The 27,621-nt window shown below is 41.5% G+C and overlaps 1 protein-coding gene across 1 annotated transcript; it reads right to left on the minus strand.

Annotated features, from left to right (window-relative positions):
• Positions 1-337: 337 nt before the first annotated feature.
• On the minus strand, positions 338-22,406 carry aire (autoimmune regulator). The gene is made up of 7 exons (XM_072571700.1): positions 22,342-22,406; positions 15,309-15,456; positions 14,400-14,574; positions 9,962-10,120; positions 7,742-7,813; positions 4,130-4,231; positions 338-579 (listed from the first exon to the last, which is right to left on the minus strand). The coding sequence occupies exons 1-7, from the start codon at positions 22,404-22,406 to the stop codon at positions 338-340; spliced, it is 963 nt and encodes a 320-aa protein (XP_072427801.1).
• Between the last annotated feature and the right edge of the window lie 5,215 nt (positions 22,407-27,621).

Consider the following 27,621-nt stretch of genomic DNA (forward strand, 5'->3'; position numbering starts at 1 on the left):
CCTTCTTTTGCAAGCAAAGCCTTTGTGCTCTCATCCGTCTATCAGTACCCTTAATACCCTGAGCGCGCAATGGAAAATAGGGATGGACCTTCACTGTAAACTAAGGGAGACTAAAAGGAGATTTGATAGAAGTTTTCAAAGTCATGAAGCAGTCTGGACCTGCAGTTATTCCTGCCCCAACCCCCATTTCCCCCAAAAACCTTCAAATTATCATTTTTCAATGTTTAAATGTCTTTATAGTCTTGTATCTCCCTGTCTGTAATGTTCTCCAGCTATAGAACACACTCAGAACAGTCTATACTTCCAAATGTGGTCTGCTGTGTATCCTTATCTCCCTTCACCCAACTGTAGTATCTGTGTCCTCAGCCAGATAAACATAAAATTCGAACACAAGATTAAAGGCTGTGTATAAAGAGTTGTTGTTGTTGTTCTTGCTGTTCTGCAATACCTGTGCCAGGGGTAAACTTCTGCAGCGAGTGGCCAACTTCCAGGCCTTACTCCGACTCTTCCCTCCTGGATCCTCAGACTTACTGAGAACATGTGTTTCTCCGGCACCCTTAATTCCCTTTTTGGAAATTCCTGAATGGAATATACCAGATGTCAATATTCCTCACAGTGTATATTATTGAACCATATACAGAAGGAGGCAATTCGGTCCATCATGCCTGTGTAAGCCCATTAAAAGAGTTATCCAATTATACTCATTCCCTTACCCTACTGCCATGGCCTCCCAATCTTTCCCTTTCAATATTCTGCAATTCCCATTTGAAAGTTACTGCTGATTGCTTTCATCAACCTTTCCGATAATTCATCAAAACACGTAAGGAAATTACTCTCATCTCACCTCTTTGGTCAAGTATCTTCTCAATGTACTCCAGCTGATACTTGATAAGGTTTTTCCTTATTTATTGAAGCGAAACCTTTCATGATTTGGACTTTCCTATCAACCTCCCTCAAACTTTCTCACCTCCAACGAGAATAGTCCAGATTTCCTTTACTATTTCACCCAAATTGAAATTATATATCCTCAGTGCCACTGTCATAAATCTCCACTGAATGCTCCCTTAGGCCTTAACATCTTTCTTAAATTAGGTACGGCACTCCATTTTAGACCTAACCAGTGATCTTTGTGTGCAAAGACCTTGAGGTTACTCTATCTTACCACCCGCCATTTGAAAATTATACTACTTAATGTAAATTTCTTTCCCTCAGTCTTCCCACCAAATTGCATTCTACCACATTGGTCTCCATTAAATTGCATTGAACATTTACTAAGCTGTGTACGGTCCTCACACTCAACAAGTTCTCCTTCAAATCCTCCCACTTTCATCAGACCACAGGGGTAGCCATGGGCACCCACATCTGCCCCAGCTCTGCTTGCCTCTTCATAGGGTAAATAGAACAGTCTATTTTCCATAGTTACAACACCATTCCCCACTTTTTCCTCCGCTACATCGCTGACTGTATCAGTGCCACCTTGTGCTCCCATGGGTAGGTTGAACAGTTCATCAACTTCACTAACACCTTCCAAACTGACCTCAACTTCACCTGGACTATCTCAGACACATCCCTCCCCTTCCTGGACATCTCCATCTCCAACTTTGGCGACCGACTAAACACGGACATCTATTTTAAACCCACCGACTCCTATAGCCACCTTGACTACACTTCCTCCCACCTCTCCTCCCTGTTAAAATGCAATTCCTTATGCACAATTCCACTGCCTCCACAGTCTGCTCCCAAGGAGAGCAATTCCACTCCAGGGTATCCAGATGGCCTCCCATTTCAGGGACCGCAATTTCTCCTCTCATGTGATCAACAATGCCCTCCAGCGCATCTCCTCCATTTGCTGCACCTCCGCCCTTGAACCCCGTCCTTCCAACCGCAACAAGGATAGAACCCCCATGGTCCTCACCTTCCACCCCACCAATCCCCTGATACAATGCATCATCCTCCACCATTTCTGCCAGCTACAGGCAGACCCCACCATCATAGATATATTTCCCTCCCCATCACTATCTGCACTTTGCAGAGTCCTTTCCCTTTGTGATTCCCTCGTTAGGTCCATGCCCCCACCAACCCACCCTCAACTCCTGGCATCCTCCCTTGCCACTGCAAGAGGTGTAAAACCTGTGCCCATACCACCCTCCCTCAACTCCATCCAAATCACCAAAGGATCTTTCCACATCTGGCAGTGATTTTTCTGCACATTCACCCACCTCATCTACTGCATCCATTGCTCTCGATGTGCTCTCCTCTACATCAGGGAGACAGAACACTAACTTGCGGAGTGCTTCAGGGAACCTCTCTGGGACACACGCACTAAACAACCCCACTTCAACTCCCCCTCCCTCTCCCCCAAGGATATGCATGTCCTGGGCATCATCCACTGCCAAATCATATTCACCTGTCAACTGGAGGAAGAACACCTCATCTTCTACTTTGGGACCCTTCAACCACAGGGCATCAACATCGACTTCACTACTTTCCAAACCTTCTCCCCTCACCTCATCCCAGATCCAATCTTCCAATTCAGCACCGCCCTCTTGACCTGTCCTATCTGCCATCTTCCTTCCCACCTATCAGCTCCTCACCATAACAATTACTCTCACTTGCATCCACCTATTGCCTTCCCACCTACTTTATTTCCAGCCTCACACCCACCCCTCTATTTATCTCTCATCCCCCTTCCCCCTCCACATTCCTGATGAAGAGCTTATGCCCAAAATGTTGACTCTCCTGCTCCTTGGATGCTGCCTGACCTGCTGTGCTTTTCCAGCATCTGCAGTCCTCAACTTCTCCATACTGTTGTACTATCATGCTTGATAGTGACTTCAGTTCTGAGTTTTGCATCTTCTGCAAGCTCACTTGAGATCTAACTAGTGACTCACAAAGGTTTAGCATAAAGTTCTTGCGTTTCTACAGTGGTAGTGTCTCTGGGTCTGCAAAATGACCAGGAAATGGAAGGGAATATGGCCTGTTATGCACCATCCTTTGAAAGTTAGAGGGTGACACTAAGTGGTACATTAAGGTCACAACATGGTCGAGAAATTTGAGTTGAAAAGTGTGGCGGTGCAAAAGCACAGCTGGTCAGGCAGCATCCGAGGAGCAGGAGAGTCGACATTTCAGGCATAAGCCCTACATCAGGAATCATGATTCTCACTTGAGAATGTAATTTTTTAAAAGTTCTGAGATTTACATATGAAAGAACTGAAAACAACAAGGTCATTCAAAAAGATGAGAGACATAACAAGCAATCCAGGTCTTTTCCAATATATAATTTCAGTTACATCACGCTGTAAACCTTTGCTATAAATTCTGTATCTTACAATCTTATACTTCACAACCACCTGATGAAGGAGCAGCGCTCTGAAAGCTAGTGCTTCCAAATAAACCTGTTGGACTATAATCTGGTGTTGTGTGATCTGTAACTTTGCACACCCCAGTCTAATACTGGCACCTCCAAATCAAAAAATGATGGAAATACTCAGCAGGTCTGACTGCTTCTACGGTACGAGATATAAAGTTTATGCTTCAGGTTATGACCTTGCCTTTAATACTATGCAAGTCTGGATTCTCTCTATTCACTGTTTACATACAAGTCCTTGTGATCCATTTTCGAAATGGTGATGGAAGTACGTGCAACAATGACATTTTAAAGGCAAGTGGATAAAGGGAAAATTTGAAGAGTTTTGGGAAGAGAGCTGAGAATTGTATTGTCTTTCCAAAAGTCAGTGCAGTTATAATGGACCAAACAGTCTCCTTACTCATCTTACATTCTACTAATAGGTCGATTCTAATACCTCCTCAACCCAATGTATGTTTCTATTAATGTGTTTAGCTCTTGGTGCAAGAGCATTGAATTGAATTGAAGTAGCTTTATTGTCACATGTACTCAAACACAGTAAAAAGTTTATAAGTTGCCATCAGCAGTGCTATCTTGGGTACAAAGCTTATTCAGTTACAAGGTTAATTTCAGTGTAACAATATCCCCAGCATAGTGACCAGTATAGAGTACCTAGGTACAATCGTTAGTTATGGAATAGAGAAATAGAAGAAAAAAAGATGCATTACAACTATATTTGCATATTAGTTCACTTCTGAAATTGCATTGTGACTGGTTTAATACCTGATTCTAAGACTTGCTTGATGAGAATCCCTTTGAGGTTAGCACTCGAGGCAGAAAGCTCACTGGTTGCATGACTGTTATCTTTTTGAACTGGTTGTGTTCCTTATTAAAAGGAAAGACAAAAATAAATGCGCATGAAAAATTTCAGACATAACCTTCAGAAAATTAATGCAGTACTTCACGAAAGAGATAGGAAACATTTAATTAATGCGCATAATAACAAAAGTAAGAGTAACAAAATAAGGAGATACTTAATATCTCTCAACTAAAATTAGCGCCAATGAGAAAGGAAGAGTCTCTGGGAAGGGTGGGTCATCTACAGCTCAACAAACAAGTTAAGGGTAACATCAAATTAAAAGAAACACTGTACAAATCTGTCAAGGTTAGTGGTAGGTCAGAAAATTGGTTAAATTTTAAGAATTAACAAAGAATGACAAAAATTAGAGAGAGAAAGCAATCTATTACAGTCAGCTAGCTAGCTATAAAAACAGGTAGTGAGAGTTTCCGCAATATTTGAATAGTGACTCAAACTAATTTTGCTCCTCTAGATTTAGTCTGGGAGAACTGATAACAGAAAATAGGAAAATAGCAAACATGTTAAATAGGTATTTTAATTTCATGTAGAGTTCTTGTAACACTTCTCAAAGAAACCTGAAAATTAAAAGATGAAAGAGATGGAGGAGCTTAAAACAATCTTTGCCACCAAATAAAACTGTTGGACTGAAAGATTGACAAGTCTCGAAAACCAGATGGCCTGCATCCTTTGATCTCAAAAGAAGTGGCGCTGCTTATAATCTTCCAAAATTATTAAAATTCTAGGAGAGCCTAAGCAGGTTGGAAAGGGGGAGATTAAAAGCAGTAAACCATAGGCCTAACAGCCCAGCATCTAAATCTATCAATGTCATCAAGTTTAGAAGGAACCTAAATTGTCAAAGTGGGGGTAAAGCATCTACAAAAGGACATCTCTACAAGTGAATGGAGTATAATGTGGAAAAATGTGATCTCCATTGTGACAGGAAGAAGAGAAAAGGAAGATACTATCTATAAGAATTGAGATTAGTATAAACAGTCAGCAAGTGATCAGAAAGTCAAATGGAATGTTGGCACGCATTGCAAAGGGAATAGAACCTAGAACCATGGAAATGATACAGCACAGAGGGGAACCATACAATCCCTAGTATGGGAACAGGCCTTTTGGCCCAACAAGTTCACACCAGCCCTCTGAAGGTTAACCCTTAACCAGACCAATTCCCTTACCTTATATTTACCCCTAAGTAATGGACAATTTAGCATGGCTAATTCACCTAACCTGCACATCTTTGGATTGTGGGAGGAAACCGGAGCACCCGGAGGAAACCTACATAGGCATGGGGAGAATGTACAAACTCTACACAGACAGTGGCCTGAGGCTGGAATCAAACCGGTGTCCCTGGTACTGTGAGGCAGCAGTGCGAACCACTGAGCCATCATGCCACCCCTAGTCTTATCCATGCCAAACCCAAAGACACCTAGATGGCCTTTCTAATGCCATCTTCCTGCACATGACACATAGCTCTGCAGCTCTGCAGCTTATAGTACTTGAGGGGCAGATCCAGATATTTTTTAAACGGGTTAGGGTCTCTGCCTCCATCACCAACTTAGGCAGCGAATTCCACTCACCTACCACCCTTTGCGTTAAAAGGTTTTCCCTCATGTCCCCTCTAATCCTTTTGCCATTTAGCTTGATCTAGGAGCCCTGTTTTTTGAACGCTCTGCCAATGGAAACAGATTCCCTCCATCTCCACCCATCACAATTTTATATACCTCAATCATGTCACCCCACTCCAACCTTTGCTGTTCCAAGGAAAACAACCCCAACCTCTCGTTGTAGCTACTATTCTCCAGCCCAGGCAAGATTCTATTAAATCGTCTCTGCAATTTCTCCAGAGTAGTTACATTCTTCCTGTAATGTGGTGACTTTTCTTTAACTGAATATTAAAGTCAGAAAATTTTACTGTAGCTTTACAGGGCCTTGGTGAGACCACATTTGGAACACTGCTCACTGATGTGGACTCCTTTTTTTTATTTTTAAAAGTATGCAATTGCATTAAAAACAGTTCAGAAAAGATTCACTTAGCTTCTACCTGGGATGAATGGCTTTTCTTAGGAAAAAGGGTTGAAAACATTGGATCTGGATTCCCCTGTGTTTAGAAGATTGGGAAGTTCCCCATTTCAAATACAAAAGACCGTAGGGTAAATTGATACATGGCAGCTACAAGAAAGCCATTTAGCACTGAGAAAATTCACTCTTAAGGTGGAAAGACAGAGTTCTTTTTCTCTAAGAAACAATGACCTGTTCAATCACAATCTTGTTGAATGATAGGACAGGCTTAAAGGGCCAAATGGCCTACTCCGGCTCTGAAGTCCTGTGTTCACAGCTCACTAACAAAGTCCCAGTTCATTGACACAAAAAACTATATCTCACTGACAATGAAGAGTAATATCTCACCACGCACAGAATAATATCTCAATGATAACGCAGAGTAATATCTCACTACACACAATAATATCTCAATGATAATGCCAAGTAATACCTGACTACAGAGTAATATCTACTAGGAGAAAGTGAGGACTGCAGATGCTGGAGTACCAGAGTTGAAAATTTTCCAGCACCACATTTTTCAACTACAGAGTAATATCTCACTACACACAGAATAATATCTCACTAAACATAGAGTAATATCTCATTCCACACAGTAACATTTCACTGACATTATAATCTCACTGATAAAAGAAGTGACATCTCATTACACATCAAATTAAAAATCACAAAACACCAGGTTATAGACCAACAGGTTAATGTGGAAATACTAGCTACCTGATGAAGGAGCAGCACTCTGAAAGCTTGTACTTCCAACTAAACCTGTTGGATTATAACCTGGTGTTGTGTGATTTTTAACTTTGTCCACCTCAGTCCAACACTGGCACCTCCACATCATATACACAGAGTAACATCTCACTTACTCACATAGTCATATTTCTTTGATGCACAGAATAGCATTTTAATGACAGAAGACATTTCACAGACAGAATTACATTTTCAAGTCACAAAAAAATGCCACTGGCAATGAATCACATCTCACTGACTGAGTGACATCTAACTGACACAGAGTAACATCTCTTTGATACACAGAGTAATATGTCATTGCTACATGGAAGGCCCAGGAACTCATAAAACCCTGTCAAAAGTCCTTAGGTCAGAAAATCAGTTGTGGTCAAGGAAATATCTCTGAGTGGATCCAATCCCTGCCCCTTTGAAAACATACTGTAATGGTGCAGAAATCAAAAATCTCAGCTCAAAGGTGTTGGGTGGGATAATTGCATCAAATCCACCATAATCCAATGCTAAGCAGCCACATTTCTAACCTTGAGGCACTTGGTATCCAATTGCAGAAACTCTTTAGGTTATGTTGAGCTTCAACAGAGCTGTAGCTCTGCTTATGGAAGCTGCCTTCCAAGCTGGGCTTGAGTACAGTGTTTGAGGGTGAGCCAAAATGTTGCAGCCCTATTTCCTGAAGATCTTTGCACAATCCAATCACTAATCCAATCATGCTCGAATCTGAGACTACTTACCACTTCTTTGAGGCACTCTGACAACGTTAGTGTTCTCTGTTTTTTTCACGATTCTTCCTTTCAATATCGTCCCTGAAAAGCAACATGGTTAATGTCCCATTGCTGAAGAGCATTAACCAAGTATCCAGATACTGTCATCCTGTTATGAGAGTCTCCTGCAAATGGCTCAGTTGATAACCCACAAATTTCTGAATCACAAGGTTGTTCGATTCAGCACCAGTTTTGGACAATCCAGATATCTTCACTGGCATTTATATGGCCAACTAAGGGCCTCAATTGGCTCATGGATTTCAAGACTAAGGGGCACATTTTTAAACTGAGAGGAGAGAGATTTTCAAAAGACACGAGGGCAATGTTTTTACACAGAGGGTGCAGCATGTGTGAAATGGTGGATGCAGGTACAGTGACAACACTTAAGAGACATTTAGAGAAGTACATGAATAAAAAATATTTAGAGGGATATAGGCCAAGCACAGGCAGGTGGGGCTAGTTTAGTTTGGGATTATGGTTGCCATGGGCTAGTTGAACCAAAGAGTCTGTTTCCATTCTGCATGGCTCTATGATTAGTTGGGCCATCCAACACATTGCCCGCCACTGACAAAATACCAGTGAAGGCAGATAGGTGGTAGCTGCAGTGCCCAATTTTACAACAGCCTCGTCAACCACTGCTCCACCTACTGGCCATACCATTCCACCCTTGAGTATAGTGAAGGCAGAAGCAATTAAAGTTTTCAAAAGAGCATTGCGTAAGTGCCTGAAGAGAAGAAAACTTGCAGGACAATGGGGGAAACACAAAGGAGTGGGATTGGCCGAGTCACATTTTCAGAGAAGTAGCATAGACTTGGTGTTCAGAACAGACACCCTGTGTTCTGTAACCATCTTCTGATTCAATCCCCTCCCTGAGCCTCGCCAATGATGAAACATTTGGATAATGGCACTGAAGTAATAAAAATTCAGAACCCTAAGATGATATTCAGGGGACATGGTCTCAAATATCACCATGGCAGATGGTGAATGCAATAACAGTCTGAAATTAAAACCTATCCCATGAGAAACCCTATGTCTAATGCTGCTGAAAACCTGTCTAGTTTACTCATTTCCCTCAGGGATAGAAATTGGCCAAAAATATCTGGTGTGGCAAGTATGACTCCTGACCTATGGCAATGTACATGATTCTTAACTATCCTCTGGGCAGTTCATTATGGGCAATAAATGCTGACCCAGCCTGTGACCCTTTCATCCCATGAAGGTATAAGCAAAATACCAAGTGGGCAAGTGCTGAATTTAGCAGCTCACCTGCCTAATTTGGATAACTAACTGAAGGTCAACTCAGTTGTTAAAAAGTCTGTTGAACTGAAAAACATGCTGCTCATTCCAAAATATGGTCACCCTGGATGGCCAAACAGGAGTGAGTAAGCTGTTTTTATCAGCCTCCATGTGAAAAGGATGGGAGGAAGGGGAGCACATCATTAAGGCCAGGTGTTCTGCATGCATCAGGGACACCTTTACTCCACCAAAGATATAAGCCAAACTTCCTTCCAAACTGCCCGTTCAACATAAGCTGGCTGCTCAAGCCCCCTCCCTCCTCCCTGGGCTCTGGGATTGCTCATTGTTCACAAACTGCAGGACTTAACCTTCCCGGCACAGACTGGGTCCCCCTTGAGTTCTTTCCTGCACTTTCAGCAGTGCCCACTAATGAACCCTGGTACTGGAAGGAATGATGAAGCTGCAGCCCAGTCAGATAAGCTAGCTGAGTGATTATGAGAATAGAACTTCCTCCTGAGTAAAGGGTAGTAGTCCCACTGTTAAGCAATTTAGTTCACTCAGTGTTATAGTTATGACAGAGGTTATCTCAGACAGCATTAACTTCCAGCTAACTTGTGTGTGCGTGTGTGTGTGTGTGTGTGTGTGTGTGTGTGTGAGACTTTATGTCTGCATGTATTGTTTACACTATAGGTACATGTCTCAGTACTGTGTGTCTGTCTGAATGAATGAATGTGTGCATGTGTGAATACCTAGTGAATGAATACATGGCTCATTATCTGGGGTGTGTGTCTGTGTTTCTGTACTTGGTCTATTCGAGTGTACGGACATCCCAGTACTACAGCTATAGTGCTTACTCACTATATATTTGAACCTGGCATAACCTGAACTCATTGCTTTTGCTGAATGGACTGTTTAATGCTGCAATCCAGGCACCCTTATAGAATGCTCTCTTACCTGGTGTCTCCTTGTTATTGCCACATTTTGTATTCATGCCAGCTGCATTGGCTGGTGACTCCTCGGGAGATTTCCGTTTTAGCGGAGGCCTCGTTGTTATCTGATTGGGAGACATTCTGGGGGTTTTCCTTCCTCGTCTCAGTTTATTTAGTTCTAAGTCTGTAAGTTCCAAGCAGAACAGTTAATTCTTCTTACTTTGCTCCTGCAGTTTCGTAAAAATATCAACTTACTTGGATGACCAATTCCGGTTGGGGGCATAGTTGAAAGGTTGATCATGAAATGTTCTGACTGCATGACTGTTCACTGACAATGTGAGGAAAGGATCCCACAGTTCACTAATCCTCATTTCAAAAACTTTCCTTCTCCCTACTAGTTTCATCCAAAGAGATCCTTTCTGTTCTGTCCCCTTATTCCTCATTCACCCAGCAGCAGCATAATCCTTCAAGTTCCCTCATGTTTCATGTTTCACTCATGTTAAAATGCATATGGTCCAGCTTCCTCGGACTCCAAACACCAGGCTAATAGTTATTATTGGTGGTACCTTGAATGAGTCTTAATTATTACCGCATTGCAGCAAAAAATTAAATTGCTAATATTTGGTCCACCAGGGATAGCGTTCAAGATAGGAATCACTGAAAATTTCAGTTGTGATCCCCAGCTGTGGGAGGTACCAGAACAATGATCAACATTAGCACAAGAGCAATCATTTATTTCCCAGCATATTCATTTGGTTGGGGACACTTAAATACACCGTTCTATGCTCTGACTGCAAAAGACAGAGAAAGAGAGAGTGTCTCACATGGTAAATGGAACATTAGGAGATTGGTTAGCTCAGTTGGCTGGACAGTTGCTTTGCAATGCAGGGTGATGCCAACAGCAATGCGTTTGATTCCTATACGGCCTAAGGTGCCCTCCTTCTCAATCTTTCCCCTCACCTGAGGTATGGTAACCCTCAGGTTAAATGACCACCAATCTATTGAGAGAGCAGCCCTTTAGTCTTGTAGGAGTATGGTAATCTTACATTGTTAAATTTGACATGGTTCAAACATAACAGGGACAGGAAACCTATACAATTCACAGGTCGAAACAGAAGTGATTTTGAAAGAGACAGATATAAATTGAGAGACAGGCCTGGATTTTCATCCTTGGATTGCAAGTGGAGTCATTTCCTAATGCCCCAATGCCACTTCTTGCCCAGCGGGCCAGTCCACCTGAATTTCAAGACAGAATGTGAGTGATGCCTGGAGTAAGGGATGCCATCTCCTGAGTAGCAGGCCTGAGGCTGGATGCTGAGGCAGGCAGGTTAGAAGGCCAACCACCATTCACTGGCACATTGACCCAGTTGAAATCATAGAGATGTTCAGCATGGAAACAGACCTTTTGGTCCAAATTGTCCATGCCAACCAGGTATCCTAAATTAATCTGGTCCCGTTTATCAGCATTTGGCCCATATTCCTCTAAACCCTTTCTATTCATGTACCTATCCAGATGTCTTTTAAATGTTGTAATTGTACCAGCCTCCATCACTTCCTCTGGCTGCTTATTCTATACATGCACCACCCTCTAAGTGAAAAACTTGCCTCTTTAGGTCCCTTTTAACTTTTTCCCCTCACAGTATATACCCTTAAGGTTTGGACTACCCTGCCTTTACTATTTATGTAAAAACAAGGGCTGTGGATGCTGGAAACCAGATTCTAGATTAGAGTGGTGCTGGAAAAGCACAGTAGTTCAGGCAGTTTCCCAGGAGCAGGAAAATCGACATTTCGGGCAAAAGCCCTTCATCATTTTTTACTATTTACCCTATCCATGCCCCTCATGATTTTATAAATCTCTACAAGGTCACCCCTCTGCCTCTGACCCTCCAGGGAAAATAGACCCAGCCTATTCAACCTTTTTCTATCGCTCAAACTCTCCAACCCTGGCAACATCCTTGTAAATCTTTTCTGAACCCTTTCAAGTTTCACAACACCTTTCCTGTAGCTGGGAGAACAGAATTGAATGCAGTATTCCAAAAGTGGCCTAACCAATGCCCTATACAGCCGCAAAATGAGCTCCCAAATCCTATACTCAATGCTCTGACCAATAAAGGGCAGTTTACCAAATGCCTTCTTCACTACCCTGTCTATTTGCAACGCCAACTTCAAGAAACTATGAACCTGCACTCCAAGGTCTCTTTGCCTGACAACAATCAGTTCTGAATACAGGTATCAGAAACTCACACCAGTGCCCATTAATTACCTCCATGCCTCCTTATACTCCCATGTCTACACAGCCAACACCTACTGATGTGGTTTCTTTGGTAAAACTCCATCGTCAGTATGGGTATAATCTGAGTACTTACTGTCCTATACATTGGGTCACATAATATACACCACATAGCTTGAGGTCTTATTAAGAGGTCTGTCTTGAAATTTAGTAACAACAGTAAAAATTCACACTGCTATAATATCACAGACATGTAAATAAGATGGATAAATTACCCATCAGGAAGACAATTACAACACAGACAGCTTGCTGTCAATATCTTGGGAGTTACCACTGACCTGAAACTAAACTGGACCAGGAACAATTTGTATGGAAAGATTGTGGTTGCACTAACAAATCAGGAGTGGGATGGAATACTTGCCACTTATCTGGATGAGGGCAGTTCCAACAACACCAAAGATACTCAGCACCATCCAGGAAACAACAACTCATTCTTGATTAGCACGCCATCACTAATGTCAATATTTGCTTCTTCCATTACTGATATACATAGCAGCAGTGCGTACAATACAAGATGCATTTCAACAACTCACAGAGGCTTCTTTGACTGCAGCTTCCAACCCTGTTACCTCCAGCACCTAGAAGGACAGGGCAGCAGATACATGGGAACATGCAAATACTCTTGAAGTTAGATGCCATCCTGACTTGGAACTACATTGCTATTCCTTCGCTGGCACTGGATCAAAAGCCAGGAACTCCCCTTCCTAACAGCACTGTGGGTCTACCTGCACAACAAGGATCACAGTGGTTCAAAAAGACAGTTCACCATCAGCTTCTGAAGCACAGTTAGGAATGAGCAATAAATATTGGTCTTGCCAGCGATTCCTAGACACTTTGAATGAATTTGTATATAAACAAAAAGGCAGAAAGAGACAGCCCAACAGTCAAAGTGCTACAAAATAGCCAAATTTGAACTACTTCCCCCTCAGCACACTTTGTTCACACATAACTTTTAAAAATAGAGTCATGTGCATACTGGCATTAAATAAGATATAGCAGATCATCTTGATTAGATTAGATTCCCTACAGCATGGAAACAGGCCCTTCGGCCCAACAAGTCCACACCAGCCCTCTGAAGAGTAATCCACCCAGACTCATTTCCCTACATTTACCCCTGAATAATGCACCTAACACTATGGGCAATTTAGTATTGGCAAGTCACCTAACCTGCACATCTTTTGGAATCTGGGGGGAAACCAGAGCACCCAGAGGAAACCCATGGAGACACAAGGAGAATGTACAAACTCCACACAGACGGTTGCCTGAGGCTGGAATCAAACTCAAGTCTCTGGCATTTTGAGGTAGCAGTGCTAACCACTGAGCCACCATGCCACTCTTAAGTTTGTGCAGTATTGTAAAATGATTGGTAGAGAGTTGGGAGCCAGGTTTATCTTGTTCTTGATGGAAATAAGGAGAGATGTAAAATAATGGTTATAGTATCACTATTACCCTATTCTCAGTTAAAAGTAAACCATGGCGAAGGACAGAATGAAATTCACAAAAGCATTAATTGGAAACCGAGAGAGAGAGAGAGAGAGAGAGAATGAGGTAGACAAAAACACAGAGATTAGAAAGAAAAAAAAGGCAACAGGACACCCACACTCAGAGAAAGAGAGAGAGAGAGTGTGAAAGCAAGGGAATGAAAAAGACAAATACACAGAAATAAATAGGAAACAAAAAAATCAACATATACAGATGAGGAGTATGCAGGAGGGAAAAATCTCCTTCCCTTTGTTTCTCTGTAATTGTTTCCCTGTCAACTCTCTAGGGCGGCACGGCGGCAGGGCTAGAGACCCGGGTTCAATTCCTGCCTCAGGCAACTCTGTGTGGAGTTTGTGCATTATCCCTGTGTCTGCTTGGGTTTGCTCTGGTTTCCTCCCACAGTCCAAAAATGTGCAGGTTAGGTGAATTGGCCACGCTAAATTGCCCGTAGTGTTAGTTGAAGGGGTAAATGTAGGGGAATAGGTCTGGGTGGGTTGCTCTTCGGAGGGTCGGTGTGGACTTGATGGGCCGAAGGGCCTGTTTCCACACTGTAAGTAATCTAATCTCTTCACAATCTGTTGTGGTTATGTAGTTCTCACAATCTTCTGGATTGTAAGAAATTGAACACGCTGGTTGTTTCCTGGGCACCTTGTGGCAGATAGACATCAGAGCCATTATTCTCTTCCCTTACCTTTTGGAAAGCTGTGGTAAACAGGCTGGAGTTTGGGGTACCGCTCCAGATTATAGTCTTTGAAAAGATTCTTCCAGAATTCACTAATGGATCCATTGTTCTTCTCCAGGATCCATGTGAGGACAGTGTACACAGCCTTGTTGCTACCCTTCTGTTCCTTCAGCTGTAATGTTTCCTGTTGAAAATCAATGAGTAACTTTTCATTAATCTGAGTGTATTTCAGTAATTCCAGAAATATGAGGCTGAGACTGGATGACAGAAAGATGGATCAGTTCCTTCAATGGTTACTAATATTTAAAGTCAAACATTTCTGCCATGTACAGGTCCATTTGCAATCACTCACACCAGTTTCTCATTTTCATTGCAGACTATTTCATTTTTTCTCAATTGTCTTTTCCTAGCTTGCCTTCTTCCCCTTTTGGAAGCTTTTTAAATTTTAATTTTCATTTGCTACAGTATTTGCATTTTTTCTCATGTTCCCTTCTTCATGTTCGCTTCGCTTTTCTTGTTTTTGCTGAAACTGTCTTTCTCACATTCTCATTCTTTCTCTCTTTCTAATGTTCCCATTCATTCTCAAATTCTGATTCTCACATTCTCTCTCCAATGTTCTTTTCCTCTAGTAAGTTTTGGCCTCGTGTTATCTATCCAAGTGAGAGCTCAACCTATTTCAAGACAGACTTGGTATCTGAGCCAGGGCACTGTTGTTGATTAGGCAGCCTGTACAGAGGACATTATTTGATAGGTTTTCCTACTCCTGAAATTTCTTGCATTTCTCCAACACACTGCAAAGGTTTGAATGGGATAAATTTGTTCTATCACAATCTCACTTCTTATTACTACAGTTTGCTTTGCCCTGGTCCACTGTCATGATGACACATTGATTGGCTGAGCGTTGACCTATTTTGATACCTTGAATATTTGCTCTGTGATGACATCATGATCCACCAGTCCATGTAGAAATGGGAAGAGATCATCAATGGCCATTGAAATCTCGGTCCTGTTGACCTTCAAGATCTGTCTGAGATCTTCCTCGGGATTTTTATCACAGTTCGACATTCTGTGGACGAATGTACAGAAGGTAAATAGTCTACAGAGGCATCGACATTGCACTGATCTGAAAGTGTACTGAAAGACAGCAGTTCCTGAACCAAACACACAGCCGAAACCAGCAGCAAATCCCTGAACCAGTAATAGAAATTAAACCCAAAACGGAAACTGCTCCTGAACCAGAACCAGAAATTAAACTCAAACCAGAAATTGTTCCTGAAACAGAACCAAATATTAAACTCAAACCAGAAACTGCTCCTGAAACAGAATCAGAAGTTAAACCCAAACCAGCAGCAGCTCCTGAACCAGCAGGTCTACCCAAAGTGGAAATGTTACATGATACAGAACCTGTCCAGAAATCTTGACGAGAGTCTGTCAAGGAGCTGAAACATGAAACAAAGCTTGTTAACAACCAGAAACATACTCAACCTGGGACCAATGCAGGAATTAGAACCAGATCCAGGTGACATTTTGAATTAGGGTCAGAGCCAGTAAACAAACCTAGAGTCAATCCAATGTACTCAAATGTGGAATAACAACTGAGAGCTCCCACACACAACATTCACCAACCTTGAGCAGGATTAGACATAAGGAAAATAAACAATTTTTCTTTACAAATGGAATCTTTGAATTATAACCTTTTAGCACAGAAGGAGGCCATTTGATCCATCACATCTCTGCTAGCTCTTTGAAAAAAGGGGCCAATTTAGTCTCATATCACAGCTTTTCCCATATAAACTTGCAATGACAATTTGAGAAACATGTTGAACTGTGTTTTGGAAGTCCTTTCAGTTAAATAACAGTAAAAAGAGCTTTCACTTAAGTGGTAAAAAATTGCAGCATGCTGCTCTGCAAAGGGACCTGGGAGTCCTTGTGTATGAATCACAGGTTGGTCTGCAGGTATAACAGGTAATTAAGAAGGCAAGTGGAATTTTATCCTTCAGTGCCAAAGGAATTGAATTTACAAGTAGGGAGATTGCAGCTGTTCAGAGTGCTGGTGAGGCCACACTGCAGTACTGTGTACAGCTTTGGTCTTCTTACTTGAGAAAGGATGTACAGGCACTGGAGGGGGTGCAGAGGAGGTTCACTTGGTTGATTGCAGAGTTGAGGGGGTTGGCTCAAGAGGAGAGACTGAGTACATTGGGATTATATTCATTGGAATTCAGAAGAATGAGGGGGAATCTTATAGAAACATATAAAATTATGAAGGGAATAGATTGGATAAAAGTAGAGAGGATGTTTCCACTGGGAGAAAGTGAGGACTGCAGATGCTGTAGATCAGAGCTGAAAATGTGTACCTGAAGAAGGGCTTATGCCCGAAATGTCGATTCTCCTGCTCCTTGGATGCTGCCTGACCTGCTGCACTTTTCCAGCAACACATTTTCAGGCTGTTTCCACTGGCAGGTGAAACTAGGACAAGGGGGCATAGCCTCCAGATTAATTGGAGCAGTTTTAGGACTGAATTGAGAATGAACTTCTTCGCCCAGAGGGTTGTGAATCTATGGAATTCCCTGCCCAGTGAAGTAGTTGAGGCTTCCTCAGTAAACGTTTTTAAAGCTAAGATAGATAATGTTTTGAACAATAAAGGAATTAAGGGTTATGGTGAGAGGGGAGGTAAGTGGAGCTGAAGCCATGAAAAGATCAGCCATGTTCTGATTGAATGGTGGAGCAGGCTCAAGGGGCCAGATGGCCTACTCCTGCTCCTAGTTCTTGTGTTCTTATGTTCTATGTGATTCAGGTACACTTTCAATTAGTGCAATACAGATCTTAACGTGAAAAACATTTTTAATATTCGCTCTAGTTCTTCTTCCGATTTCAAATCTGTCACCTTTGGTAACTAACTTACTAGAAAAATAAAGTTTCTCCATCCTTGCTCCTTCAAAACACATTATAATTTTGAACACCATAATTAAATCTGCCCTTAACCTCATCTGTTCTAAGGAAAAATAATTCCAGCTTCCTTAATCTTTCCGCACAGCTAAAGTTCGACATTCCAGGTACAACTGCCTCTTCCTTTGGCAAGGTATCAGCATCCTTTCTAAAGGGTGATCCCCAGATCCGACACAACACACTAGCTGAAGCCTAGCCAGTGATTTGTAAAGGTAACTGTGATTTCCTTGTTTTTGTCCCGATTTACCAAATCACCTATCCCATGTCCTTTCCTTATTAGCTTGTGTTGCCACCATCAAAGATTACAGAATATTTCACTCCCCTCACAAGAGTACATTTATATCACACTGTTTTCATTTTGTTCCCCAAAGTGTATCACCTTAATACTTACCTCCATTAAGTTGGATCTACCATACATCTATCAAAATCACTATCCTAATTGCTCCTAATGTCTGCCACTATCTTCCTCATAACTTACTACTCTGCCAAGGTTTTGTATCATCCACAAATATCAAAATTGCACTTCTTGAAATCAGATCCAGATTTACAAGAACAATTATCTTCATACTAATTTTTGGTTTCACCATTGTATACTCTGTTTCAGTCAGAAAAATGACCATTCACTATTGTCTTATAAGACCATACAGCTGCTCTCTCATTAAAGAGAGAGACAACTGGTGCTGGTTTAACATGAGGGCCACCATATCTTAGGTGAGGGGAAAGGCTGAGAAGGAGAGTCCTTCATGGTAACCTCAGCCAGTGTGTGAATTGAACCCATGCTGTTGGCATCACACTGCTTCACAAACCAAACATCCAGCCAACTCCTTGGTTAAGTGCCCAAGTTGCTCCAATCCCTTTAATTCTATGTGCTTCTATTTATTTAATTAGTCAGTTTTGTAGCACTGTATAATATATACCATTCTAGCTTCATCAACACGTACTGTTCCCTCATCAAAAAACTCAATTAAATGATTAACATTTGTCTTTATGACAGATTCAGTTGAACCTTATTAATCCATGCTTGTTCTACGAATATTAATTTAGTCCGTAACAATATTTTTGGTTCTTGTGGTTTTAACTGACAGATCTAAAGTTACAAGATCTGTGTTTTTCACCTGCTTTAAACAGCAGTGTACATTTTTTTAAATTGTGAGTTTGGGTATTGGTGGCAAGGTCACCATTTATTTCCCATCCTCATTGATCAACCACATTGTTGTGGATCTGGAGTGACATGCAGGCCAGACCAGATAAAAGTTGCAAATTTCCTTCCCTAAAGGCATTAGTGAATCAGCTGGAGTTTTATGACAATTGACAGTGCATACCATTAGGCACTTAACTAATCCAGGGACTTTTAAAAAATTGAATTCAAGAGTCACCATTTGCCATGGTGGGATTCACCCAAGTCCACAGAACATTAACCTGGGTCTCTAAATTACTAGTATTGTGATATTAAGGTAATGCCACCACTTCCCTTCAAATTGTAATATTTACTATCTTATTGCTATACGGCCAAGACACTTAGAAAATAAAAGTACTTTAGGGTAATGTATAACCTTTGGTTCGTGTGTAGAATGAACTTCTAGAGGAAGTGGTAGATGTGGCCACACTTATAACGTCTAAAAGACATTTAGATACAAACTTTGGGTCTGCTACATGGATGACACCTTTGTCATTGCAAAATGGAACCAATTAGAGGAAACATACAACACCATCGGCAATAACCTGACAGGCATAAAATTCACAAAGGAGAAGGAGAACGACAACAGACTCCCATTCCCGAATGTGACAGTTCAATGTACAGTGAATGGAGAGCTTCAAACCAGCATCAACAGAAAAACAACAAACACAGACCAAATGCTTAACTTCAGAAGCAATCATCCCAACACCCACAAATGGAGCTGCACCAAGCTATTATTTCAAGAACTATATCACACAGCAGCATCCAAGAACTACAAAAGGCAGAAGGAAAATACCTATACAACAATTTCAAGAAAAACGGATACCCAATAGACATAATCCGCCGATTCCTCAGAAACAAACCCAAACAAGCAGACACAATGCAACCAAAAACTATAGCCGCATTAACTTATATCAAAGACATATCAGAAATGACTTCCAGACTATTCAGACCCCTTGGCATCCTGGTAGCCCACAAACCTACCAACACACTTAAACAGCAACAAATGAACTTAAAGGATCCGTTAGATACTACCAGCAAAACTAACGTCATTTACAAGATACCATGCAAGAACTGTAAACAACACTACATCGGACAAACGAGCAGGAAACTTGTCACCAGGATACACAAACATCAACTAGCCATCACAAGACATGACCCACAATCACTAGTTTCCATACATTAGACAAAGAAGGACACCATCTTGACTGGGACAACACACACATCCTAGGACAGGCGATTAAAGACATGCATGAGAATTCTTAGAGGCGTGCATTCCAACCAGAATTCCATCAATAAACATATTGATTTAGATCCTATCTACCCTCCCTTAAAAAAGCAGAAATGGCATCACCTACCGTAAGAAATCAAGACCTATAAATAGAGAGACCGGATATACCACCAGTGCTTTACCGGAAACTCTCACTGATGGTGTTACCTAGAATGTCGACGAAATGTCTGTAAACAAACTTCCAGCTCAGCGAGCTAACTTACATACTTATGAATAGGAAATGTTTGGAGGGAAATGGGCTAGGTGTAGGAAGGTGGGGCAGTTTAATTTGGGATTATGGTCAGCATGGGCCGGTTGGACCAAAGGATCTGTTTCTGCACTGTATTACTTTATGATTCTACAACTATAATATTCAGAAGTAAGAAGAGAAAGTACAGTTCTGGATAACATGTGTGTGGGACTGAGGGGGTCTGAAACTTGGTGGGGAGTGCTGTGGATGCCATGTGACAATATCAAGGAGAATAATGAACAAAACAGCATTAGATCTTGAAGGAGTGATGCCTAACATTTGATCTTCCTCAAAATCTCTGTAACAATGTTTCTCATTTCAACTTGACCTGCGACCAGTTGTTAACATGCAATAAACTATCTCTTGTAAACTACAAGTGTTTAATCCAGGTGGACTTGGAAACCTCTACCACACTAAACCAAACAGACATTGTAATGTCCTACACTTAAAGAGGATGGGAGCAGCAATCTTCATCATGAGCAGCAGATTAACACAGTATAGTGAGTTAAGACACTCATCTAACACTTGTGTCCATAGTTGAGGGATTTGTGAAAGAGGTAGGTAATTTTGCTATTCTTTACAAATTTGACTGGCTCTGTACAACATTTCATAGTTTCTTTTATTTCAATCTATCATTCAGTTAGGTATCGAATCAGCTGAGTGTGGTTAAGAATTAATTTTACTTACATTAACTTCATTGAAATAGTGTTTCTTCTAGAAACTATAACAAAGCTAGATATCAAAAATATGATGTTTCCATTGCTTCACATTGCTATAGCTCTAGATTCAAACCTGGGAATTTACTGTCATGTTCTCTGCGCTATTAGCTGGATTAACTCATTGAGAATTTAAGGAGCCCAAAAGGAATTTCATCAATTAAAACTTTGCCTTCAAAATCTCTTATGCATAGAGACCTATTGATTTCAAATTTCTGAAAAGGGATCCTTACTCATTGTGACCCCTTGCCGAGCAGGTCAGGTCCATTGGAATCCTATGTGGAGAGAACCTCAATTTTTGAACCCTTAGATCTGATCCAATGAAACCTCTTAAATGTGGAATTTCAATAGGCAGTGTGCCTCCTTTAGGGGTAAAATCTTATCCTTTATCGACTTTAAATCCACCACTTCACAAACATTGAGGAGGTAACTCAGAAAGTATCCGCAAGTGTCATCCCATTTATCTTTTGTACGATGTTTGTACAGCTGTTTCTGATCGAAAGTGTCATGCAGTACACTGATGTAAAAGCTGACTGCTTCTGGACTGTGACAGTGGCTCAACTGCTGGTCAGTGAGCTCAATAAAGTGCTTTCAATGCCAGGCTGCTTCCTCCTAAACCGGCAGAGAAAGCCCTTGAATGATCTGATGAGCCTCTCAATTCTGCCTTTCATTATAGTGCATTAACCAAACAGACCCTTAATACAATAGCTTAATATACATTAGCTTGACACAGACTTATCACAATGGAGTTGATAGTTAAAATTAACATGTCTTTTTTCAAATGGATTGTTTGTACAATGAACTGCTATGTTGTATGATCTTGGAGTAATAATTCATTAAATTAATCTACCATTATCAAAATTAAGTTCTCATACCTTGATTGTGAAGGAGTAATCCTCAATGCTTCTGTGATAAATGCAGGAGGAGGGTTGTAAATATTTTAATAAATACATTAACATGAATGAAGCTGGAATTTTGTAAAAAGTCTAATGTTTTCTGTTAACAATGACAACTAGGGAATAGACCAATCCAACCTTGCAGTCTGTTGACTTGAGAGGTGTCTCTTGCGATTGAAAATCTGATATTACTTCAGACCAGGACTGGGCAGGTTGCCTGTTAAGGTGTGAACAAGGTTACACTTGTAAAAAAACTTAGTTTTGCTTTCACCCAAATACACTGTCACTCGCCAAGAAACCACATCTTCCATTCAGAGCTTTATTTGATTCAATTATAGCTATAAGCAAGTGGAAAGTATTCCTGTAGGGATCTTAACATTAAGTCCTGAGCATCACTGGTTATATGGAGAGATGATTGTCAGAGTAACAGCCCTATGATCACTGAATAAGTCATTTTTTTGTTTCCATTACATGAGATACCTGTATTTTCACCAAATGTTGTATTTGAGTTTCCATGGAAACCAAACATTGGCATATCTGACCAGATATCACACTCTCCATTTTATGTCTTTAAACAGCTTTAGTTCAATGAAAGAGTGAAAAGAAAAGACCATTTTAAAGTAGAAATGAAAAGTCTCAGTGGACATCTCATTGGTTTGCTCTTACCACAGTTTCCATACATTGAATTCCTATTACCTCAGATCTCCAATGGAATCTTGTTCATCATCCTGTATTTCCCAGGATCTGCTCATGGGCTCCATTTTTCCCATTGGATTCAACTACCTTGGATGCGCCAAGGGATTGTTAATATATTTTGGATCATTTTCTACTTTAAAAGATGGAGAAGTAAGTTATCTGTTCATTTTAGCATACATTACTCTGAAGGTAGAAGAGTAATGCCAGAATCAACAGCTAGGGTGAATAAAGTGTTGAGGTGCATTCATGGGATGAGTATTAGAGAATACCAATGTTGTTGCCATTGCACAAGGCTTTGGTCAAGTTTTACTTGGAAACAGTTTGGGTTTGCATGCATGGGTAATATTGGGGCTCTGTGTAAAACGGTCACAATCTTTAATCGCATTATCCAGCGTACTTTCCTACTTTTTTCACTATCATCAAACCAAAGGATCAACTCTGCTTCAATGAAGAATGCAGAAGGGCACACCAAGACCAGTACTAAGCATACCTAACAATGGTGTATCAAGCCATTGAAGCCACAACTCAGATTATTACATGCCAAGGTACAGAATCAGAATTTGATGAATCCAACAGGTCAAAACTCCACAGTGCTGCAACATTCAGTCTTGAATTTTGGTGGACAATTTAAATATCAAACAGTGGATGGAGGCTCCATAAATATCCTCAACCTCAATGATTGAAAAGCCCAGTCTATGAGTGCAAAAGACAAGGCTAAATTATAGGCGAGAACCTTTAACCAGCAATGTCAAATTGGTGATCCATCTTGGCTTCCTCCTGAGGTCTCCTGTATCACAGACATGTTCTATGTTCGATGATTCACTCAACATGATATTTTAAAAATCTGAAGGCAATGGTCGGGTCCTGACAGTGTCCAAACAATTCCACCAAAGACAAGTGGCACCCTCCTCCAAGCTGTACCAGTACAGTTACAAAACTGGCATCTCCTGATTGATCAGCACTCCACTCACCAACCTAAACATTCACTCACTACACCATCAGTGCACATGGGCACAATGTGTCTAATCTATTAATGTAACTCAACCAGGCTCCTTCAACAGCACTTTGAAACCTGGGGTCCCTATCGCTTAGAAGGATAGGGACAGCAGATACATTGGAAAACCACCAGTGGCAAGGTTCTCTCTAGACCTCACACGAAATTGACTTGAAACTTGCTGTTTCTTCACTGTTGGATCAAAATCAGGCACTCCCGCACTAATAATATTGAGGTTATACCTGCACCACATGGACTAATGGGTCCAGAGACAACTCACCACAATTTTCTACAGGACAACTATAGGGATGGGCAACAAATAATGGCCAACCAGCCATGCCTCCATCCCACCAATAAATGTAAAAGCCTTAGCTTGAAGTGGATATCTTTCTGAATATACAGGTTCTTAAGCTCACTTTGATGGGGGCAGGCTGCAAGACAGTAACAAATTCTTAAACGGTTCAGCAATAGCAACTGCTATAGCCCAGTCAATGGATTATATTCTGTCGGACCCAGACTGCATATATATCCCTTTTGGGATCAGGGATCTTGACAATAGATCATGAGCCCAAACGCGTTGTTGCCCACGAGTAATAATCTTTTCCAGTTGATGTGCCAAAACATGTAAAAATGGCATAAAGATGGGCATGAATTCCAAGGCTATAAGATGGTCTAAGGTGGTAGGTCAAAGGGTGAGCCTTCAAATTGGTAGCTGGATTTTGCACTCTACCCAGTGCTTGTATTTCAGCATCAGGCTTGAGAGCAATTAAGATAATGTGGAAAAGGTCCTGACTAGTCCACAATCATGGGAATTATTTTAAATCATATTTATTCAAAAGAAACACAATGTTGCTCTGGAAAGCCAAGCCCATTTATCCCCTAATGACTAAACTGCTTTAACTGCCAACATTGATCAACTGAAAAGCACAGAGCCTGAAGTCCCTACAATGACGAAGGAAGTCTCGCCCTATCAACGATGCATCAAAATGGAACAATGGTCCGAGGTTAGCACAGTATTCAACTAACAGCTGGAAGTCCCCAGTCAAACTGTTAGAGTCAAAGTAATAACTGGCCAAAATACTCAAAGGTTGAGTCAATAATCATAGATACCCTCTGAAGCTTGCATATGACTGGTAGTGCAGAGTGTTGGAAAATTCCCTGAACTGTTTGTTAATTTTATCATACGTAATATAGCACAATATTTCTTAAATGGAACTCTGTAGATTGGTACTGAGTAACCCTCACCTTCCCAGAATAAATGAGGATACGTTCAATTTGCAGCCTCAGTATACAATGCTACTGCCTATCATAACCAACCCCACAACCCAGCACCATATTACAGAAAACACTTGCTTTTCATTTTCTTGGTTACCATGTGATAAGTTGGTTGGAAAGGCACTGCATCCAGGCAGGCTACTACTGATGGGAGTTCACTTCACCAGTGCTGGTCAGGTGCTGCAAAAACTGCTTTGGAGGCATGGTGGGGTGGCAGAGAATTTTTAAATACTTCACCTTGGACTAACTCCTTGATATATTATCACCTGCAGGAGATTTTAAGTTAACTCAAGCCCATCACGAGCTAAGCCAGCTTTTGTGGCCTATCTCCAGTTGTCCTTGAGAAGGTGTCCCCTCAAACTTCTGCAGTGCATGTGCTAGAGGAACAACTGCAGTGCTGTTGGTGCTGGTGCGAGAGCAGGGTATCTTTGATACACTGACAGTGAAGGAATAGCGGTATATTTCCAAGTCAGGATGGTGAGTGGCTTGGAGGGGAACCTTGTGGTATTCCCTTATTTGCTGCCTTTGTCCTGCTATTGCTAGAGGTCATGGATTCAGAAGGTGCTATCAGAGGAGGAAGTGAATGTTGAAAATGATGAATAGGGTGCTAATCAAACTAACGGCTTTGTCTAGACAGTGTTGAGCTCCTCAAGTGTTGTTGAAGCTACACTCGTCCAAGCAAACGGAGAGTACATTACACTCCTGATTTACAGCTTATAGAAAGTAGACAAGATCTGGAAAGTTAGAGGATGAACTATTCACCAAACCTTGCCAGTCTCTGACCTGCTCTTATCCCACAATATTTACATGTTTGGTCTAGTTCAGTTTCAATTGTAACCCCTAGAAAGTTGATACTGGGGCACTTCAAAAGGGTAACGCCATTAAACATCAAGAGGTAATGATAACATTTTCTATTATTGATACAAATCTGAGGAGCCAAATGAAGAGTTGTGAGTGGTGCCTAATTGAACAATTAATCCCTGTTTCAAGACTCCATGGGAATTTCACGTGTGTTGGAGCAGCTGGAACTTGAGAGAAGGTTGTACACTGGGAAGTTGGAGCCTGGTTATATTTCAGGCCGTTTAAGAGCACACCAGCAGCAAATGTTTACCCATCTTGCAGCATTGCCACTGAGTGATGAAATTGAGGAGATTGATGCCTCCCGGAGACACATGCAGTGAACCTTGCGTCTGCTGCACAGAAGTCAATGCAGTGTTCCTGCTACTCTCACAGTGGGTGCTACTAGTCTCCATTGGAAAGGCTCCTGACAACCTAGGCTCCCTCCTCCATTTAAATGAACACAAATGCAAATGTGGCAATTAATTGGATGCCTCCCACACAATTTTCCCTTTTTTTGCACCTTCGTGTGCAGTCTGGATTCAGAAGTAGTCCCAATGCCTGAAATAATCTCAAAGAGGACCACCTGCTATGCTTTGTGTCAGCTCTTGTTCAGTGGGTAGTCCTGAACTCAGTGTGTTCAAGTCCCACTCCAGTGAATTGAGCATAAAAAGCTTGACTGATGTTTCAGGACAGTACTGAGGAAGTGAAACACTGTCAGAGGTGTTATCTTTGGGATCAAGATTAAACCAAGGCCACATCTTCCCTCTCTCAAGTGAATTGAATTGAATTTATTGTCGTGTGTACCAAGGCACAGTGAAAAGCTTTGTCTTGCAAGCAATGCAGACAAGTGACATTGTTAAGTACATTGATAAGTAAATAATATGCAACAGCAGCAAAATCAAAAACACAGGTTCTGGTGAATGTTAAGAGTTTGTGAGTCCATTCAGTATTCTAACAACAGTATGGTATAAACTGTTTTGAAACCGGCTGGCACATGTGTTCAGGCTTCTGTACCTTCTCCCCGATGATAAGAGGTTGTCGAAAAACATTGCCAGGATGGGATGGATCTTTGAGAATTCTAGCAGCCTTTCCTTGTCAGCGGGCCTGGTAGGTGGCTTCTACAGATGGGAGGTTGGCCTTTGTGACTGTCCGGGCTGAGTTCACCACTCTCTGTAACCATCTCCGATCTTGAATAGTACAGTTGCCATACCAGATAGTGGCGCATACAGATGGAATGCTCTCGATAGTGCATCTATAAAAGTTGCCACGGGTATTCACTAATTTCCTCAGCTGCCTGAGGAAGAAGAGACATTGTTCAGCCTTTGTAACCAGTGCGTCCATCCACGTGAGGAGTCTAAGAAAGCTTGTTTTGATGACCACTCCCAGGATCTTGACATGCTCCACTCATTCTGCCGCTGTGCTGTTAATGTGTAAGGGGGCATGAGTAACATCACGCCAAAAGTCAATAATGAGTTCCTTGGTTTTGCCGGCATTGAGAGCAAGGTTGTTCTCAGTGCACCATTTTTCCAGGTCTTCCACCTCCCGTTTGTAATCTGTTTCATCACCATCTGAGATTCGACCGACTATGGTGGTGTCATCAGCGAACTTGTAAATGGCGTTAGTCTGGTATTTGGCGACATAGTCATGGGTATACAGTGAGTACAGTAGAGGGCTGAGTACACATGTTTGGGGGGCTCCAGTGCTGAGTGTTAGTGAGGATGAAATATGGTCCCCAATCTTCACTGATTGTGACCTGTGGGTCAGGAAACTGAGGATCCAGTTGCAGAGAATGGGGCTTAGTCTGAGATCACTAAGTTTAGTAATCAGTCTTGACGAGATAATAGTATTGAAGGCTGAACTGTACTCAATGAGTAGAATTCTTACGTAGCTGTTCTTGGTGTCAAGATGTGTTAGGGAGGAGTGAAGGGCAAGTGATATGACATCTGACGTGGATCTGTTGGTCCGATAGGCAAATTGGAGTGGGTCAAGAGTAGTGGTGAGGCTGGAGTTGATGAATGCCATGACCGGCCTTTCAAAGCACTTTACGACCACCGAAGTTAGGGCCACTGGGCAGTAGTCTTGAGACATGCTGCATGTAAAATATCCCATGATAATTTCAAAGACCAGTTGAAATATTTGCTTTCTGGCCAACATTGATCCCTCATTCAACC

The sequence above is a fragment of the Chiloscyllium punctatum genome, chromosome 6 (genome assembly GCF_047496795.1).
Source record: "Chiloscyllium punctatum isolate Juve2018m chromosome 6, sChiPun1.3, whole genome shotgun sequence".
Lineage (NCBI taxonomy): Eukaryota > Metazoa > Chordata > Chondrichthyes > Orectolobiformes > Hemiscylliidae > Chiloscyllium > Chiloscyllium punctatum.